General features: G+C 28.4%; 1 protein-coding gene across 1 annotated transcript in view; it reads left to right on the plus strand.

Moving 5' to 3' along the window:
• Positions 1-11,119: 11,119 nt before the first annotated feature.
• The window catches only part of LOC136972154 (ankyrin-2-like), a 286,434-nt gene continuing 276,703 nt past the window's right edge, over positions 11,120-20,850 (plus strand). The window contains 1 exon segment of the mRNA XM_067266710.1: positions 11,120-11,370. Coding sequence (XP_067122811.1) covers positions 11,305-11,370 — 66 coding nt within the window. The 5' untranslated portion in view covers positions 11,120-11,304.

Below are 20,850 nucleotides of genomic sequence, written 5' to 3' on the forward strand. Positions count from 1 at the left end.
TGTGCAGTTTATAGATAATAAAACATTGTAGAAGATTTTCTCTTCTGTAAAAATATCACTGCTTACGACTTGTTCGAGATCCTTGATATTTTTATTTCCGAAAATGATTTGGAGAGGATCAAATGCATTAGTATCTTTACTGATGGTGCTCGTTCTATGTCCAGATGTTATGGAGGATTGCAAGCACTTTTTCAAAGCAAAGACCCTGTGTACTGTGATAAAAACTAAGCATTGCACGAAAACCAATGTGGAGAAGGAGATGCAGATGGCTGTGTCCAGTTTGATTCCAAGGTTTGAGAAAATGTGCGGTGATCAACAGTTTCATCCATCCCACTAATTATAATTAATTTAATTTGTTCAATTATATTTTTTTGTTACCTTATATACGTGTTTTATTTATTTTTTTATTTAACGTCCTAACTCTTTAATAAAAAAGATATTGCTATTTCGCTATTTTGCAAATTGTACTTGTTAAAATTTATCATAGGGCGCTTTGAGAAAATCTGAATTTAGCAAGGGTGCCGAGAATCAAAAAAACTTTGGGACCATTAAGCTAGGGTATTCTGCAAAAAAATCAAATTCAGAACAATGAAGCCGATTCAAACACACTAATTAATAATCACTTACTATTAAACGAGTTAGTATATAAAAAGTGTCTACATTTTTTAAAAGTCTTTTCACCTTGTGAACATTAACAGGGTATTACTGAAAGCCCATTATAGATTCGTCCAGGTCCACAACGGAGCAGCCGAGTGGTGAGAGACGGGATCCAACAAATCCAGGACGGATCAACTCACGTAAAATTCCGTGGGTTTTTGTCAGTTTGGATTTGACCCAGGGTCTCAGGACGATCGGTTGCTCCCTTAAACAGCTCGACCAGAGTACAATTGAGCATGCAGAATGATTAAGTAAAAGAGATTCGTTGGGAGAAAGACCACTTGAAACTTCAAACGAATTTCTTTTACTTAATCATTATTTAATCCATAATGCATTGTGTTGAAAACGTGTTTATGAATATCCTCTAATAGTCTGTGCAATATTTTCCATATCACTATTCAATGCCGCACAAATACGTTTACGTTTATACGTCTCGAAGCTCGCTGCATACTCAACTCCCAAATTCAACGTACTCAGAAACACGTTGGAAAAAACTTTTAATTAATTTGTTGATTTATTAACGAATTGAACGAAATTAAATTTCGAATTTAAGGAAGTGATACTCATATCAGACGTGCAGTTCCAGTAAAGACGAAACTGAAAACAGGACTGTCCGTACTTGCAACTAGATGTAGCTGAAGAACGTTACAGCATTTGTTTAAATTTGTTGGGAAATCAATGACATCCAGGGCAAATTCTCTGGGCTTGCTTAACATGCGCCGCATTCTTAAGAGAAAGTTTTGATTGTCAATATACTTTTTATATGAGAACAAATATGCTAATAATAATTTATTCTAACGTGTAAACTCTTTTATCATTTGTGTTTGCTTTTACATTGGCAGCTAGCGGCTAGCCGTTTTCAGTCAGTACCATGCTTGTGGGAACGCGATCGCTCGCTCGTGTGGAGGTTTGCCGCAGCAAACAAGTGCGCGCGCGTGACGTCATTCGAAGAATTTAATACGGCCAGATTGTATCGAAAGCTTGCGGTACCCAGTTAACATATATGTATTGTGTACAGAAGCGGATCTATATAGATTAATAAGGCTTAAGCCCTGGGTCCCCAGTGTCAAGAGCCCACAAAATTTGAATTATTGTCATAAATTTTTAATACTTTTTTATTATTATATACAGTATTTCATGTGTAGATATAATGGGTTTTATAATAATCCAAACTTTTTTATTCGCGCCGAATAACGTTTCTGCCTATTGTTTAGTGCTAGAGATAGGCAGAAACGTTATACAGTATCTTTTTTGTACACCATATCAGATTCCTAAATGTCAGCGACACCTGGTGTAGGTTAGTAAGTAGTTAGTAATGCGCCGAGGTGTATCTAGAGGAAGTTACATCCAGAGTGGATTCCCGTTGCCTTCTCTGGAGCGCGATGTTACGCGAGGGGAAATGCCTTGCGGGAGGTCTTGTAAGGAAAACTGGCCCTTATTCAGGTGTTACAAACATGGAGAAAACCCGGAAAACTCCACGTGGCCAGTCTGTCCGAGCTCGGCGCAAACCCGCGACCGCACTCCCAGTATTTAGCGACGGAACCGCTCGGGCACTGGTGGGCGCCTTATGGTTGTATAGACAATTATAATTACTGCACGTGTTTGGTAGATTATTATCATTTTAACAATCGATTTATTAAATTAATATCGAAAAATTATGTTTACCACATGAAGCGCGTCATTCCCACCGAATGTACCCTACATGTAGGCCTACATTTTAATAACCGTGACGATGTAATAGTGTTGTGCTCGTTTCCTTTTTTGGGTTCAGGGGCTCCGAAAACGGAAATTTGCAAATAACTCAGAAATTTAGATTTCATTTAAATGGATTGCATATTTTAATTATCAAATCATCTGTGTGTTTCTATCCAGTAAAAAGTTTCTTAAAAGAAATTTATTTTAAATGAAGTGATTACGAGACTTTAATTTCTGTTGTAGTTCAATTTATAGTTTCACTACTAGGAATCATCATCATAATAAATAAATAAATAAATAAATAAAATAATAATGCAATAATTATTGAAAACAATTTGATTCATAATTAAATCAATTTGTTGTGATAATCTGTTAATTTTACGGGTGTAAAACACCTTTTTAGTCTCGGAAAAGAGATATCTCTAGGCTATAATTTTTAAACACATTAACATCAAAAGACTTAAAGGGAGAAGTAAAATATCCATTATCCATTTTGTAGAGAACATTTATACTTAAAACTTATTTTCTATGAATTTTTAAAAATTATTTTTTAATGTTTATCATAATTACATAAAATATTAATTATTTCTGAATAAAACTGATTTTCATGTTGACCTATTTAATATTTAAGTCGAGTTATATAGATTAAACAACTGAAATTTAATTTAGTTTATTTAAAAACACTCAAAAAATCGATAACCCGAAAGTAGAAATTAATTTATTAGAATAACGAACGTTTTCCATTTATTATTTCCATTCCGGATTATTGGTTTTTAAGTGTTTTTATAATAATCTCATCCAGTTTTTGATGTAACTTTCAGTTCACCTAATTTGATTGATAATAATAAAAAATAAAAATTATTAGATAATAGCGAGGTTGAGGCCGAAGTTTTCAATGCGAAGACGTGTACGTCGGACGTTTAGCGCCGCCTTCCTGTAAGCCTAGAAGTTTGACAATGGCGTTTGGAACGTCGGGAATCATGCTCGACGTTGCAAACGTCATTGTCAAACTTCTAGGCTTACAGGAAGGCGGCGCTGAACGTCCAACGTTCACGTTTTCGCGTTTAAAACTTCGGCCTCAACCTCGCTAATGTTTGACTTATAAAACGTACTTTAATCGTCTATTTTCGGTTTATTTGATACAAAAATTTGTAAAAAAAAAAAAAAGAAATTTTACAAAAATATTATTAAATATACCAATTATTAAGCTTCCAATCCTGTATTATGTCAAGCTTAATCTTTTGTCATCATATAATGTTGACGATTTGAAAGAAGCGCAGTTAGGTAGGTCAGAGTGAAGTCACGAATATTTATCTGCCGTTAAGCTAAGTCGAATCAGCAATTTATGGTGTTGTTTTATAGTTACGATATTTACAACAGGCTTTAAAAAATGTTTTATCATTTAAAAACAAAATTTAAAGTTTATTTCACATTATCAACGGAAGAAAGTTGATGTTATAGGGCTGTAATGATGTTAATCTCTTCTTTATTTAGAAATTAAATTGAAAATGAAAAATCAAAATTATTCGAAAGTAATATCAAAGTATCATAAATAGAATTGAAAATCGGTAGGTTATAAATGAAATAATTGCGTTGAAAACAATATCAAGTATTTCATTTTATAATGTATCAATATTTAAGAATGTACAGTACACTAGTGTGCAAAACTTAAGTAACAATGTAATTTTTAAGCAGACAGCTATGAAATTGTAGAAAAGGGCTTATTGCGATCAGTACAATGAACTTCCAATTCAGCAGAAAGGTGATTCGTGTGCAGGAAGAAGACATCACAGGTGATCTGAAGACACGCAAAACACGTGCGCAGTGCAAGACTACAATAAGAAGAAGGCTTTGATTCCATACTGTTCTATTCAATTTTGCTCTAGTATGCTTCCTTCATCTTTTAAGTACAAAATACTGTCTCTATACTTCGAATTTCATGTCTCCCAAGTGATCTTTTGCGAAGTTATGGCAAAAAAAAAAAAAAAAAAAACCGTTGCTTAAGTTTTGCACACCAGTGTAGTGTCATTGACTATGCTTTTTTTAAAACATGAACAGAATTTATATTTTGTGTATGGAAGCCAAATGCATTACGATTATTATTACAGGATGAACTCGTGTTGCAAGTTTCGCTGCTCCGACGTTCACTACATTAAACTGATAAATGCTTAAGCTATAAAAGATTGAAACACAATATATTATATTAGATTGTTCATAAAAAATGTATAACTTTGCTCTTAAAAAATTATGACGTAAATTTCCATCGCTAACATATCGACACATAGATTTGAAAAGTGAGATGTAAATTAATCTTAAAAATATTTTTGACTAAAGATTATTTCATATTACTAAAAATACAAACATTAAATTATTTTATTATAATTTAATGTCGAAATATTTACAGATGTTTTACAATTTATATAAATTATTTTAATTATTTTGTGTCATTTTAAATAAAAGATTAAAGGGCACTACGCAATTTATTTTTATTTTTTAATAGTCTGTAGTATATTTTTTTAATAGTCTTTTAGTAGTTCTATTTTATAATTAGTTAGCGGCATGCGGTGATAATTTTCAAAAGGAACTAGATGTGAGAAAACCCATTTTGAATACATTATAACAATTATTATTTAAACACAGTGGCGTAGCGAACATAACTGGCGCCCGACACTTTATTGGCGCCCCTCTCCCCCTTCAGAAACACATATAGTTTGTCTTGGAGACCATTTGGGCGCCCCTCTGCGAGTGGCGCCCGGTGCATGATACACCCCCTTGCACCCCCCTCGCTACGTCACTGATTTAAACACCCGAAGAAAACTCATTTTATTCGCACGTTGTTGGCAGTTTCATTTTACTTTCCTGGCTCTGTTATATTAATATATAACAGAAGGAAAGTATGGCGATAAGTCAAAAAATCACCCCTCCAAGACTTTTACAAATTTGATATGAGAGTTATTACGAAAAATGATCAGAACTTCCTTAATTTCGATTATTATTACAAAAGTTTGATAAATAGATAAACCAATTTATAAGATGTATACCTATTAACCATCTTTATTAGATTCTTTTTAGTGTTTTTCTGGCATTTTAAAATCGTTTTTAAACTTAGAACCTTCATTTTTTTTTATGAAAATAAAAATAATCGATATTCCATAATAAAAAGAAAATTATATGCTCTAAATTGGAGTAACTTTGGTCCAACCAGGGTAATTCTGATCCTAAAACGTAAAATGTTTATTTTCAATGTTACAATACCGAATTCAATGAATTTTGACATGAAAAAACAGATGGCAGCACTAGCTAAATGTACCAAATGGTTCATGCTTTGCCGTGGCATACAGCAAGCCCGGCCAATCCAAATTGTTTCGCGGGCCACTTTGATCACGCCGGTGGGCCACAATTTAGGCAAACACGCTTTTAAAAAAGTAAAACAAATACAAAATGAATAAGATTTTATTGTTATGCCAAGAGTTCGTACTCGCACTTGCGAATTATAACAATGACACACGCAAATTTTCACTTATTTAATTGTTTTGGTATACACATAACGGGGAACAAAAGTTTTAATAAATATATAATATCGCTTAGCGGGCCACACAATTTAACGTGAAGGACCGCGGGTTGGCCAGGCCTGGCATACAGCATCTCTTATGTAAATACAGTAGCTGTTTTCATTATAATAATAAAATACATACCTCCTACAACTTCTATTTGAGTGGAATAACCTTTGAGTCTTTAAGATAATATTAATTCGATAGTATCATTTCGAATTTTATGAAATTTTACGGCTGAAAATGCTTATGGAACTGATAAGGAAAGTGTTAAATCATGTAGAATAAATGCATGAAATAAGCTCGTGTCTTTCTTTCAGTCATTGATCATAATCACGAGAGATATCGATCTTTTTGTTTTATTTTGATACGCTCTGTTGAATAACTGTTTCGATTAATAAATAAGAATTATGTATCAATAAAATTGTATGTGACATATTTCTATGTATAGCATTTAAATGTATTTATACAATATACAACTAATATATTTATATGTTCGTGTATGTATTAATAATTATAGAATAAAATAAAGACGTTCCTAGACTTCGATAATTCGATTATTTGGTTAATTACAAAGAAACTTTTTGCATAATAATTATTATTTGTTAAGCGAATATGTAAGATTTTTGCAAAAGGAGAATACAATACAGCCAGATGTTATAAATGAATGTAACATATACAAATACGTGAAACGCTGTTTTTTATGATAGAAAGTTAGTTGAAAATTTTTATAGGCGATATAAAAGTTAAACAGAATTTTCCTTTGATATAGCTTATTGTATTTGTATGAATTAAAGGGTTTTTCCAAATTAAGTTGATACAGTCCTGAAACAGAAAGACGTTGGTATAAAACTTATCCACTTCTACCAACACATTCTTTACTTGATTCCAGGGGAGAGCAAGTGCTCTGTTTGCCCATTTTGTTGAATACCAATATGTGGTTACCACAAACTATTTCTAAATACCTAAATTAATCGAAATAACTAATATTATATATCTGTTTTCTATTTTTCACACACGTTCATCAATATGTATTTATGAATATATTTATAATTTACTACTGAAATAAAGTAGGCTATTGCGAATCTTATAATGGAAAAAATGAAACTACTGTATAAGGCACAAAAATTAAAATTTACGAAAATAATTTTATACTTCTCCAATTATAATGGATAAAGAACGACGATTATCATAAATTCGATGACATAAATAGATATCAAATTAAATTCCATCCGAACGCATATGCAACACATTGAATTACAAGATTACACTGAGGCATGCGTTTGCATAATCAATGTGTTCTATCAATATGAATGATTTATAACATTTTTATTAAATATTTAATTAAAATTTTTGATCTGTAATCCAATTAATTTCTTTTCTTTTCGTTCTTCAACTAAATCACAACTTTTACACCTAATAACTTGTTAGTTGAGTGGACAAGTTTTATACCAAAATCTCTCTACTTTACTAATTTAACCAGTCTTAGGTGAAATGTTTTAATTCGTACATTAAAAGCAAGTTGTACTTAACTTGATAACTCCAATTAAATTATTAAATAATTAAGTATATTATGCAAATTTAATTAAATTCACGTATTACGTTAGTACATAATTTAAAGTAATTTAAAATATTCATTAGCTAGACAATTAAAATGATTTACTTTTGATATACTTTTGTTTATATTATATACATATTTTATTTAATTTCTAGTTATTGAAGAAAACTTATTAAATAATTAATTAAAGTTATAAACTTTAGGACATGCAATAAAAAATATTATTTAATTACTCCTTAAATTTCACACAGTAACTACACTACATAGTATCAATGCTTTTGCTTTAAAATCGTTATGGTTAAATGTAAAAGTTTATATTAAAAATTGTTTTACATGTTTCACTGTTAAATTGTCAATAAAAATAATATCTAAATTCTCTACAGTCTACTTGTAAATGTCTTTTATAAATAATCTAGTTGTCATCTGTCAACGACGATTGTTGCTATAGCAGCAGTGACTATAACTTACCTTATTAGTGCGCGACGTGATATCAGTCACACATTTCATTATTCTAATCAAAATGTTAAAATAATTTATAATTTAGTAATTTTTTTTCTACCTATTTTACTTTTTCTGTTTCTTTAGGATCAATATAATAATTTATATTTAAAAAATGTAAAATTTTTTCATCACCTACTAATCAACAAAGATCAATAATTTAAGTCGTCAAAACTATTTTATGTTTTCACATTTTTATACGTAAAAACGCGTTTTCTCGTGTGTACTTTTAATTATTAATGGTTTATTTACCATAAAAATAAAATACCCTTATTTTATTTTATTATTGAATCATATTCTATTGGCACAAACCATTATTATAAACAATACATGTTCACTCATAAAATGAGAAACGTATTTATTTAATAATTAATGTTTTTAACAATAAATTATTTAATATTTAATATAGATTTATTTTCAAGAGGAATTATTGACAAGTTAGAACAGTGCTGTCTAGCTTATTATACCCTCTAGCAATTTTTTTGGTTAATGTTACCTTTGGTTCCAAGATGGCGGTTCGTCTGATTCTAGCAAGGAAACAGTGGGGACGCACGTTCTAACCTAACCTAACCTATTCTAATAATTTTGTTGGTAATAATTATGGTAATTTATTAGAATAGGTTAGGTTAGATTAGAACGTGCGTCCCCACTGTTTCCCTTCTTCTATTTGCTGGAATCAGAGACGAGCCGCCATCTTGGAACCATAGGTAACATTAACCTTTTTTTTTTTCAATAGCAAGAAACTATCAATAACATTTTTTCAATAGTAAGAAGCAGGATATTAAATATTTCGAATAAAAGTAAATGACGTATGATGATAATCCTGAACATATTATTTAATTTTATTAGCATTTTAACGTTGGTTAAGAGTAAATAGGTCACGTAAGATGAGACGTATATTAAAAAATATTTTAATAATTTATGTTTACGCACAAATTTGTATTTATTATAGATTTATTGTGTACTTACTCAAAATATTTTTAGATATATTCGTGGGGTATAAAATAATCTTTTTAGGTTAGTACTTCAACTAAAATGTGAATTTGATTACGAAAGAAATTAAAACAAAATTCGGTAATAGAACAAATAATAATTGCCTGAACTAAAGTAGAACACAAATAAGCTATTAATATTTGAGTTTGTTTGTCGTTAACCTTCGGCATAAAATGTAATTTTTCCCTATACCTTTGTTCCATTAAATGATATCAACTAAAGCAGGAACTTAATGAGTCAATAATAATAGAACCATTTATTCTTTGCCGCATTTGATAATGTAAGGAAATATTGTTAAATGTTCCATTTATAAATTACAGAAAGCATTCAATGATAATTAAGCAATTCCATAAATTTAATTTTTCTATGACACAGGATTAATAATAGCTATTGTAATTAAACTGAAAAATAGATTTGAATGAATTCAGTAAATAGAAAACTAATCACGAAGAGTAAGGTTAGACATTTAGCATTGAATTATTTTAATCGAGATATTTTACCCAATAAGGCAACTTAAAGCTTTGTGTTTGTAGATACACTTATAAATATTTTAATGTATTATATGACATTTTCTATGTTAATTGAAACTTTAGAATAACAGTAAATGATAAAAATCCTAAATAATTTATAAACAGAAATAAAGATCAATATGAGTCATATCTTAAAATATGTAATTCATTCTGATTTAATAAGTTCTAATGCAGTTAGAAAATAAAATAAAACATTTACTTTAGATATAGAATGACTATACTAATTATTGTTATTTTATATATTATATTTATTTTATTAATTTATAAATATTTTAAAAATTAAAACGTCTTTGGCTCATAAATACTTTGCATAAAAATTTAATAGACCTATAAATTTTTTACATATCTATTTTTACGCAATAAAAAAAGAAATAAAGTTAACGCCAAGTTTATCGTGCTCTAAAAATAATTCAACACGAAAACTAAAGAAATAATAGCAGACATTTTTATAACTTTTAATAATTTATTTCCACTTTTAAACGATTGTGTTTCATAAGCTTATATGTGATTACTCACCGAAGCAAAAGCGTAATAGCATCTGTTATTTCTCTTGCCAGGGGAACCGTAAACTCGTAAAATCAAAAATTCCATTTGTAAGGAGAAACAATCAAAACTGCTGGAAAATCGTTCAACTCCGCGTCATTCTATCCCACAAAGTTAATATAAACACGCCTTTAAGAGCGTTTTATATTAAGAATAGAAATTTACGTTTATTTTTGCGAATATGCCTTCTGAATTCTATATATCTTTATTACATATATAATTAAACGTTAAAGTTCAACATCTTAAATAAATTTGGAAATTACTTTCTAGAATTAATCCCAAGATATATATATATATTTTTTCTTTGGTTAAAATCCTGCTCTAACAAGAACCTGGTATAGCTCATAGTTGCTTCCCTTACGGTGCCTCTGCTTATCTTCAATGGGTTTTAGATCTTCTTTCACTATATTTCCGGTCCTATTCTCATTAATCATCCCAAATAATACCATATTTTAAAGGCATTTTTTTTAAAAAAAATTAAAGCCCTACGTATTTTTTAAAAATTCTTAAATTTGAGCTTAGGTCATTGTTACTTCCTAAAATTAAATTATTACTTAATAATAGCTATAAATCTAAAAAAATAAATAAATAAAATTTCAATATAAATTTATACACGCTGAAACGTTGTATAATTTTTTAGCATATATAATTTATATTTAACAATAGATAACACAATAAAGAGTCGCTTTGATAAGGGCTGACATTCAAGGACTATTACAATACTTTTCAATGACGTAAATATGTCGTCACATCGTACAATACTATATATTATAAAATTAAATACACATTATATCAAAACACAACGATAAAAAAATATTAATTTAATGCAATGAGTTTCTATATTAATTAAGTTATTCGTAGAATATGAATTTAAAATTTGTATTATTTTTTTTTTTAATTGAAATGTTAAAATTCTATAATTTATTAATCGTGTCCGTTTGTACGAAATAAATGCGATTTATTTTTATATATAATACAATAAAATCCATTTTGTCTCATGAAGAAATGATTCGTAACGGAATAAGGAAGTTGATAGACGATCAAAGATCGTTTCCCCTCCATAAAAGGTCATAATGCAAAGCGCCACCTGGAGTTTTGAATCGAACTAAATATTTTATTAGAACCGCGTGACGCAATGTGATCTTGTTTGTTCGTTCCCTGCTACACGAGATCTGTAAAAGTAAACATTTCACAGATATTCGAAGAACGTTTAGGAGTATAAAATCGTAATAAATAAATAAAAAAAAGTCGTGCGAAAGAACGTCGAATCGATAGCGAGATGACAAATAAAACGGAAGAAGTCAATGCCGGCGACAGTAACGAACCAGAAACAACACATCCTCAGGTGAGATCGTAAACAAAAATAAATTTCTATTTCAATCAATTATCGACTAAAATGCTTGTCCGATAATTAGTTGCATTTCCTTCAACTGTGAAGCCAATTCGAGTTTAATTTAAGCGTGCCAAAAAAGTAACCGGAAATGACGTCACGTGGCATCATCGCTCGTGCCTTTTCCCCCGATGTATTTTAAATTAAATATGTATATTTCAAAGCTTTGCATTCTTAAATAAGTTATCCGTAAAATAATTAAATGTTTTAGTTTCTAATATAGTATTTGGAATCTATATTGAATAGACTACGTGCTAACATAAACAATAATACTAATGTTTTGGATCTATCATTTTTATAAAGTTTTCTATTTAATGCAATATAATAATTTCATTTTATATATGTAATGCATTCTAGGTATACAATTAATAGTTATGTGGCTATCATATATTATTACTATACTTCAGTGTAAATTTGGGGAAATGTATATTTGTTAACTGCATAGAAAAAATTTTGATGGCTTCATTTGTTTGTTCTTTTAATTTTAAGTCTTATCATTTAAATTACATGAAGTGATCAAATTCAGATGATTTACAATTGTAAAATAAAATGATGGTGAATATAATATTGCGGAGTTTTTACACAATAATTTTTCATATTTTTTTATTCTTTATTTTTTGAATAATTTGTATATTATACATTGATTTAAATTTAATAGTTTCGGATCAAGTGCCGAGTTTGATGCTTGAGTTTTTTTGTCTTTGTTAATTGTAAATTTTTATTTTGTTATACTTTAAAGATGGTATAAATTCAATATGTGTTTTTCAAATGTATTATGAGCTAATGATTGGACTATATTAAGAAGCACGAAATGAATATGTTATGATACAGAATTAATTCTCTTCACATATGATTGATTAAAAAGTATAAAGTTCATTTGAAGAAATTGTTTTGTAACTGATGTCTAAGGAAAGCAACCTGATATTGCATAAATGTTTTTGTAGTAATTTCTTAATTAAGAGTCAGCTTTGTCTTTAATGGGTAGTTTTTCTGTTTTCCATTAAATGTGTATAAAAAGCTAAATATATACATGCTAATGAATACTCTAAAGCTATATTATTAGACAGGTACTCTGCACAATTCGTAATTTGCAAAATAAGAAAATATATAAAGTGATGCTGCAAAAAAAGAGAAAATTAAAATGTTGCAATATGATTTAAGCTTATTTTTATTATTAGATTTACAGATTCCTGTCTATTATGGTAATAAACAATTTCTTAAAAATTCTATATAACTATCACATACAGAATTTTTATTTAGAATCTAAAACATCTGTTATAGTTAATTGCTAAATATAATGTTTATATCAAAAAGTTAATATAGGCTTCATTTTTAAAAACATCTAAATAATTAAAGTTATCTATTTAATATAGTAAAATAATTTTAGTTTAACAGTAATCTTATTCAAATTTAGTAGTTAGTTAAATATTTCTTCCATTGTAATTGGTGAGATGTTATAAATTTCAGAGTTGTGTTTATGTAGTTTACATTTTCAAATAATGCAATAATATAGTATAAATCATAATAATAGTTTAGTTTTATTATATACATATACATTAAAATAATTTGTTATATGTTCATACAGAATTTTAAAAAATTACCACTAATTCAAGAGATGACAAGATTGCAGCAAATGATATTTATCCTGCCTTTACCTAAAAAAATATAACTTACTTTGTGATATTTGCATATTTGCATTTCTTTTTTTATTGTATTATACAGATAATTTGCAGTTGAATGTTTTATGACAGTAATTTTTTATCATAAAAAATTGAAATATATGCAGATTTTTATTACATATTTCATTTAATTTTATTTATGTTAATAGAAAATTAAAATTAATAAAAAAAATTTTTTTATCTGCATGAAAGAAACTAAAAATTGTTACATTAGTAACTGTTTGTACATTGTAAAATATACTCTTTGAATTTTAGTGTATTTCTGTGAAATAATTAGTATTAATTCATGTTAAATCTATAAATCTTTGTTTCAGGTACATAACTCTTGCATAAGTTATAAACAAATTATAGCTAATAAATTTTGAAAAAATGAAAACAGCTTCCAAATGTTATAGCTATTGTTTATAAAATCTTTAATTTACTGTAATTTTACACAGTTTTCTGCAGAAGTTTAGATAAACATTGTAAATAACTTCTTATTTTATCATTTTTTAAACTTTTAAGAGAGAGCAACAAATAAAAATCATGTTAAATATTACATAATTAGCTAATGACTTTAAAGACTGAAATTTTAAAAATTTTCATCATAATTTTTATCAAGTTGTTTATATTTTAAAAAACTAATTTTAATCAAAATTTATTAAATTTTATATAATATTTAAAATAAAGATGGTAATAAAATTCTTTAAAATTTAATATTCTATTCCTGTGGTGATGATTTGCATACTATCTATTAAAAATCCATATCTCATTATTGTGTATGGACTATAAACAAAGGCAGACTATATGCAAAAGGTAAATTAAAAATGCAATAACAGTTTTATTTCAAATTATTTTTACATTCCACTCATTTCCAAGAAATATAATGTACCATACAAGTATCCCTTGTGACCACATGGCATTCCAACAATATGATTTTGTCCATACAGTTTATGAATTGGGGAAATCCCTCCTACAACATGGTTTTGCTCTAACACAGTTCAAAAATTGGAGACATTTCTGTACAAAACATCACAATTTTTAATTGCAAACACTGTCACTCTGACATTTTTTTATTCAAGCAAGCATGTGTGTTGTTTCATATTTGCCCATGAATTTTAGAATATTGAAATTTTCAATATTGTTTCTTGTATGTCTTTAACATATACTTTTGACATAACCTTTAATACATGAAACTTCATCAGTTTATCATCATTTATATTTAAGTTCCAGGGACTAGAAATGAACAAAATGTTTTCCTTGATTTTACTTGCCCACAGAGGAATTTTTTGTAGTAGGACCCATTCAAATACATCATTTCCACGAATCGCTGTTTCGGCTATTTAAATAATTAATGCTAGTTTCATTAAATTTATAAATTGCATAAAATAAATTTGGTAAATTGAATATTGGTGTTGTATGAGGATGCCGATATTCACTTTATTATTTCAATTTACAAAATAAAATAGCCATTTTAGAAAAAATAAATCTAGAGGACAGAGCAGTGAAATAAAGGACATATAGTTACCATAATTATGATGGATGTATTTAGATGAAAATAGATAAAATATTTCAAACCTCTTCATAAAACAGCAATTATACTTATCTAGTAATAAATATTTTTTGAAAATAATCTTTTAATTTTTGAAAAATACAAAATTTCTACACAAAATAAAGATTTTCTATATTCTCTGTTTACTATCATATTAAAAATTTTCCAAATTGCAAAAACTTCTACAAGGTAGCAACACTGATTCCAATAACTGGTTGTGCTGATGAGAGCGAGTCCCTTAAGGATTTTGTTTTACTTAGGGCAGTGAAATTGAGTTACATCATCATTAACTGATTTCATAAAGCTTTTAGAACACTGAAGAGACTATCTATAAGGGCAGATTATTGACAGACAAATAGGGTAGGCTTATATTAATTTTATTTAAATGAAAGCATGCTATATTGTAGGATATATGAAGATCTGCTATCAATATGCTATAAAGTATTGATGGTAGTATCAATATTTTCTTTCAACTGGATAAAAAATAATAAGAAAAACACACCTTTAAAAATCCAGCAAAAACCGGTTGCATCATCCATAGAAATGCCGACAACCTGGCTACTGCATGACAGTCTTTTTATGAATGTTAATTTATTAAAGGAATTTTATTTATCTATTTTTATTTTTTGTTGTTTAATTTATTTCTGTAGTTATTTATTTATTATTCGCAACTGCGATTTCAGTTATGTATTTATATATTTATTTTAGAATTCTGCTTAACATTTACTTTTAAATTTACGTTCTGTTTTTTATTTTATCTTAACTGAGGAAGACTGGTAAAACCGTTCAAAAACATTTTTATTATTAAAGTTATTTGCTGGATTTTTAAAGGTGTGTTTTTCTTATTGACTATTGGTAGTAATATTAAAGTATTGAAATAATATGCTATAAAGTATTGATATTTCATGCTTTTATTATTGTTAACATCTGCTATATTCTATCATTAATTATTTGGTACTTTTCAAAATTTTCTTCACATCATTGATCATGTAAATGAATCAAACCCACCAAGTATGTTAACCCATCATTCCTAACAGGTCTTATATTAAGTTTTGGAGTGTTTGATTGGTACTTTTGAATTTATGGTTAATGTTACCTTAGGTAGCCAAGATGGCAGCTCGTCTCTAATTCCAGCAAGGAAACAGTGGGACGCATGTTCTAACCTAACCTAACCTATTCTAATAAATTACCATAATTATTAGCAACAAAATTATTAGAATAGGTTAGGTTAGAACGTGCGTCCCACTGTTTCCTTGCTGGAATTAGAGACGAGTCGCCATCTTGGCTACCTAAGGTAACATTAACCGAATTTATATTTAATATCATTTTTATTTGAAATTATTTAATATTGAAAATGACATTGTAATATTGTAAATTAGCAATTAAAAAATATATAACTTAAAGATTTATTTTTGTTTGTAATTATTATTATAAATTAAATAACTCAGTATGTTTGCCTGCTATGGTCTGTAACAATAGTTAGAATATTCCTTATAATTGAAGTAAGAAATGCTAGCAATTTAAACTACTGTATTGCAAACAAATAATGATTAAAACAATTACTGTTTAATATTTAAAACACTGATTGAAACTGATAATGATTGTATGTTATCAATCACATATTAAGGCTTATAATGTGAAGAGCCAACTTAAAAATCACTATTTACCCAAAAATAATGATAACAATAACTAAATTCCAATTATAGTAAGTGAAATTTAATAACTTTTGTGTATTTTATGTTTTGGGTTTTGTTGATCAGGAGCATTATCTAAAGTTAACAAAATTAAAAATTCAAGATTTATGTAGCAAAATGAATTGCATTCAAATCATCAGCATTTGATCAGTAAATTTTGATCTAAGTTATTTAAAATGTATTAGATGTTTGTCTGGTGTTTTAAAAAGTTTTTGATGAGGAAATGTCACATACAGAAATTGCAAGAAATTGTTGAATAATTATTTAGGAACTTATGCTAAATCTCGATACATTGCAAATACGCTTTCTTGGAACTCTTCATCATGGAATGGTCACAAAAAATTATTTTTGGATTCTGCATACTTTAAGTGAAAAAACAAATTGGATTGAATGTCAGAATGTATTGCACTGTGAAAAACAATTAGCCAACATTTCATATTTTGAGATTAAAAAAAAGACTAAATAAAAACTGTTTTGTACAAAAATTGGGATTTTAATATCAAATCAGTAACTACAGTTACTCAAAGATTAACATTAATTGAATCTACATTCATAAGCAAGGTTTTCCTGTATATATCATACATCAAAATGATTATACTGTTTGGTTAAGGCCATCAAAAATATTCACCAGAAACATATTTGGGTTTTGAGCCATCTCTGATAGGGATGCTGGGCATTTATAGATCCCTATCAGAGACAACAGATGGGATAGAGAAATGATGTATATTGGGTCTACTAAATGTTCAATGGAGGTCATGATACATGAGCATAAATTGGATATATAGCATAGCAGGAATACTACCACACTCTCCACATACCTGATATTACGGCAGATTTTCCCATAGCCCAAATCATCCTTACTACCCCATGTGCAGAGAACACCTCAAGTGGTTAGAGACTGTCTAGATTTTTAAGGCCTACTGCAAGTCCACGTGCATTAATTATAGGGAAGAGATGTCTCTATCAATGGCATGGCAAACTTTACTTGACAGTGATATTTAGTGTTCAATCTTATTTAAAGATGACAGTAGGAACATATGCATAAATTCCCTTTATTCAAACTCTTCATCTTTGAGTTCGATTTTATATTTGAATTTTATATTCTTGAATGATTTTGGAAAATTCAGCTTATTTAGAATTAAGAAGACCTGAGGAATAACCCAGAAGAGGTTATGAAAACGTTTGTTATTTATTGCTTAGCCGTACTTCACACTGGTTATTGGTTGCAGAGTGTCTTATTTTATCATTATCCCGGTATGGTATGTAGATATACAATGATTTTTCTATAACTTGAAATCACACCTTAAAATTTCCAACACACAGTAGTTTTCTTACTCCACTGATATTTTTGACTGGTTTAATCTCGCATTCTCAGATGAAAAAAGATTAGAACAAAGTGCCAATGATATTTGTAAAGGAACATGTATCTTTACAAATACAGTCAAACCTTAGTTTACAAACTTAATTTGTTCCTTAAAGTTGTTCAGAAACCAATTTGTTCTGAAACCGAGACAAATTTTCTTACAAAAAACAATTTAAAATAGATTAATTTGTTCCTGACCCCCAAAACAAAACCTTTTTTTTTTTTTTTTTCTTTTTAGCTGTATTTCATCCATAAAAATGCCTATAAATGCAATATAATATTATATATATTATAAATCAACACCTAAATGCGATTTCCAGCAAGCAAACAAAAAAAAATTTACTGCTCAAACATTTTTGGCCATCATTTAGAGGCCCTCATCAAGAATGAATACATAAAAACAGTTCTATCATTCAAACTTTGCTGTGTTCCAATTGGTTAAACATTTAAAAAGATGTTCAATACAGACATTATCACTTCATTTATATCACAAAATTAAATAATTATTTTTAAATAAAACTACAAATAAAATTATTATTATTACATTCTGTGGCAATCTAAATAATATTTCCACGATTGCAGTACTGGAATACAGTCCGAGTTGATGCAATTTCCCTTCATGTCAGCTATATAAATTTCTAAAGCCTCCAAAGATCAAGTGTTGGTCAAAGATCCTATGTAAAAGGGTAGCTTCATCTGGGTCGCTCTAAACGTTTGAGCAGTAAATTTCTTGTTTAGGCTATTGTTTGCTGGAAATCACATTTAGGTGTTGGTTACTTGATCATACAGTTTCAGTTTATAAGTGTGCCAGTTTTTGATATATATATTATAATATTATCTATATTTATATCTGTTCTATATATTTACTAAAAGCAATATATTCTGTCACCATTATTAACCAAAACCAAAACCGAAACTAACACTTTACTATAAAGACTCAACTTTGACTGCCTGCATGAAATATAACCAGATCTAACTGAATTCTTAAATGCCATCTATATTACATGAATGTCAATTAACATGGTTTTTTATTAATTAATTTGATTTAAATTTAACTGTGGCACATACCTAAAAACAGAAATGTTGCCTTTCTTGCATGTGTGTTGAAATGTAATTTAAATAACAATGTCATTGAAGATTCATATTGTAATGCAAAGTTATCTCAGTGCCACTAACTTCTGAATTAGTAGTCCTGTTGTTGTTTGATCAGGCCATTCACTTTCTTTAACATAGGAAATATGGGAAGTTGACTATCAGTGGCTGGCTCTGCAGAGTAGCTTGTTTGGAAACTGAGTTACCATATAGCAACCAGAGCAAATATGGTGTTCAAAATTTTGTAAATGGGCATTTGTAACCCGAGGATTGAATGTATTTCAAAAGTTTTAAACATTTAAATGTTCAAAAATATATAAGAACAAATGTTTTTTTCTTAGAGACTGTAAATAAAGATAGGCAGCACTATATGTCATAGGAAATTCCAATATATTCCAACTTATAAGAAATGACGAGAGATTTGAAGAACACTGGATTTCTACAGGATACAGTTGGAAGATTGCAGGTATGATAGAAGCAGTGATTATATAGGAGTAACATTCATAAACATGGGCATTTGTGTTAAGGAGCATATGAAAGTCATAAAAAAAAAGGAATGACTATGACTGCTTTGACAACTTTTACATCATGTCTGGAGGCAAGGATAGATTGGCAAGAAGCCAGATTCATACATTCAGTGTACAATAAGAGGAGCTTAAAAGCAGTAGATTTGCTATGTTGGAGATATACAAATCCTCCAGAAAAACTAATGCATTAATTACATTCCAGACTCTATTATAAATAACAGAGGGAAAGTATGGTGATCAGTCATAAAATGACTTTCCAAGATTTTTAAATTTTTGGTCTTGGGACCTTCAAACATTGAGGAATGCAAAAAAAAAAATTTGGGGTTTTTTCTGTATGTATGGATGTGTGGAAGGGGTATGATTTTGTTAACCCTCTTTGAAGCTTAATAACTCCTGTGCTTTTTTTCAACAATTTCTGAAATTTTATAGGGAGGTTTGTGTATCAGGAATAAATTTTGGTGATTAAAGGTTGATGAGATGGGAAGATAAAGGGGAGTCATGTCTTATCATATGTTATATTTCAAGTAGGGTTGGACATAATGACAATTTTACTTGTAATTAGCATTTAAATTTTTTTATAAAATTCATCTCTACTCTCAAAATTAATCATTTCATAATAATTAAAAATATAAAAAAATTTTTAATAATAAAATATCATAAGAGAAGGCACCAAACATGCTGTTTTAAATGTTGCTGGATTGTTTTTTTTTTTGGGGATGCAGAGAGCATGTTCAATGAATAGAGATTGATATACAAGGTGGTATAATTTAAGATTAGCTTCAAAAAGAGGTGATACTTGTTAATGTTTTTGATTCTTGTTAAAGGATACTGTGTCTATTCTAAGTATTTGTTTAAATTTTTATTTGAAAAAATTTATTTAATTATGTAAAAGTCTTCAATTGCAGGTCGAAAATTGTGTTTTTATTTTTTTCTTATGTATTTTTGAACATTTAAATGTTTAAAACTTTTGGAATACCTGTTAAGATACATTTGTTTTCTAATGTATTATCAGCATTTTGTTCTATTCTTTTTTCATCTGAGGGTTATTAGTTAAGCTAGTTGAAAATGTTAGTGAAGTAATAAAATTGTTTTTGCTGGATCTTTTAAAGTGTAATTTAAAATATTTTAAATTTTGTTATTAAGAAAGAAAGGAGAAGCTAAGTGATTTTTGATATAAAGTAGGTTAAAACAAGAACTTTTTTAACAAAAATATAAAAGACTTATAAATGACTAAATAATTTCTTGATGCCATTATAAATAAGATCAGGCTGGTTTGGAAATTGGATCTAAATGTCATTCTGAATGGAACAACTGTTTGTTTCCCATGTGAGTGAGTTTGCAGGGCTAAAATGCACTCTCAAGTAATTCTATTTAAATAATGCTATAATATGAAGATTGTAATACCAAAGTAGATTTTTAAAAACTAGTAGAAAATAATGTTGAAAATTATATGATGTGAAAAGTATAGGAAAAAATATTCTGTATTTTTATCATGATGACAAATGTCTTTTTTCGTTGTTTTATGATTGTTATAATACCGATCAGGCTT

The sequence above is a fragment of the Centruroides vittatus genome, unplaced genomic scaffold (assembly GCF_030686945.1).
Source record: "Centruroides vittatus isolate TY-2023 unplaced genomic scaffold, ASM3068694v2 contig_2818, whole genome shotgun sequence".
Lineage (NCBI taxonomy): Eukaryota > Metazoa > Arthropoda > Arachnida > Scorpiones > Buthidae > Centruroides > Centruroides vittatus.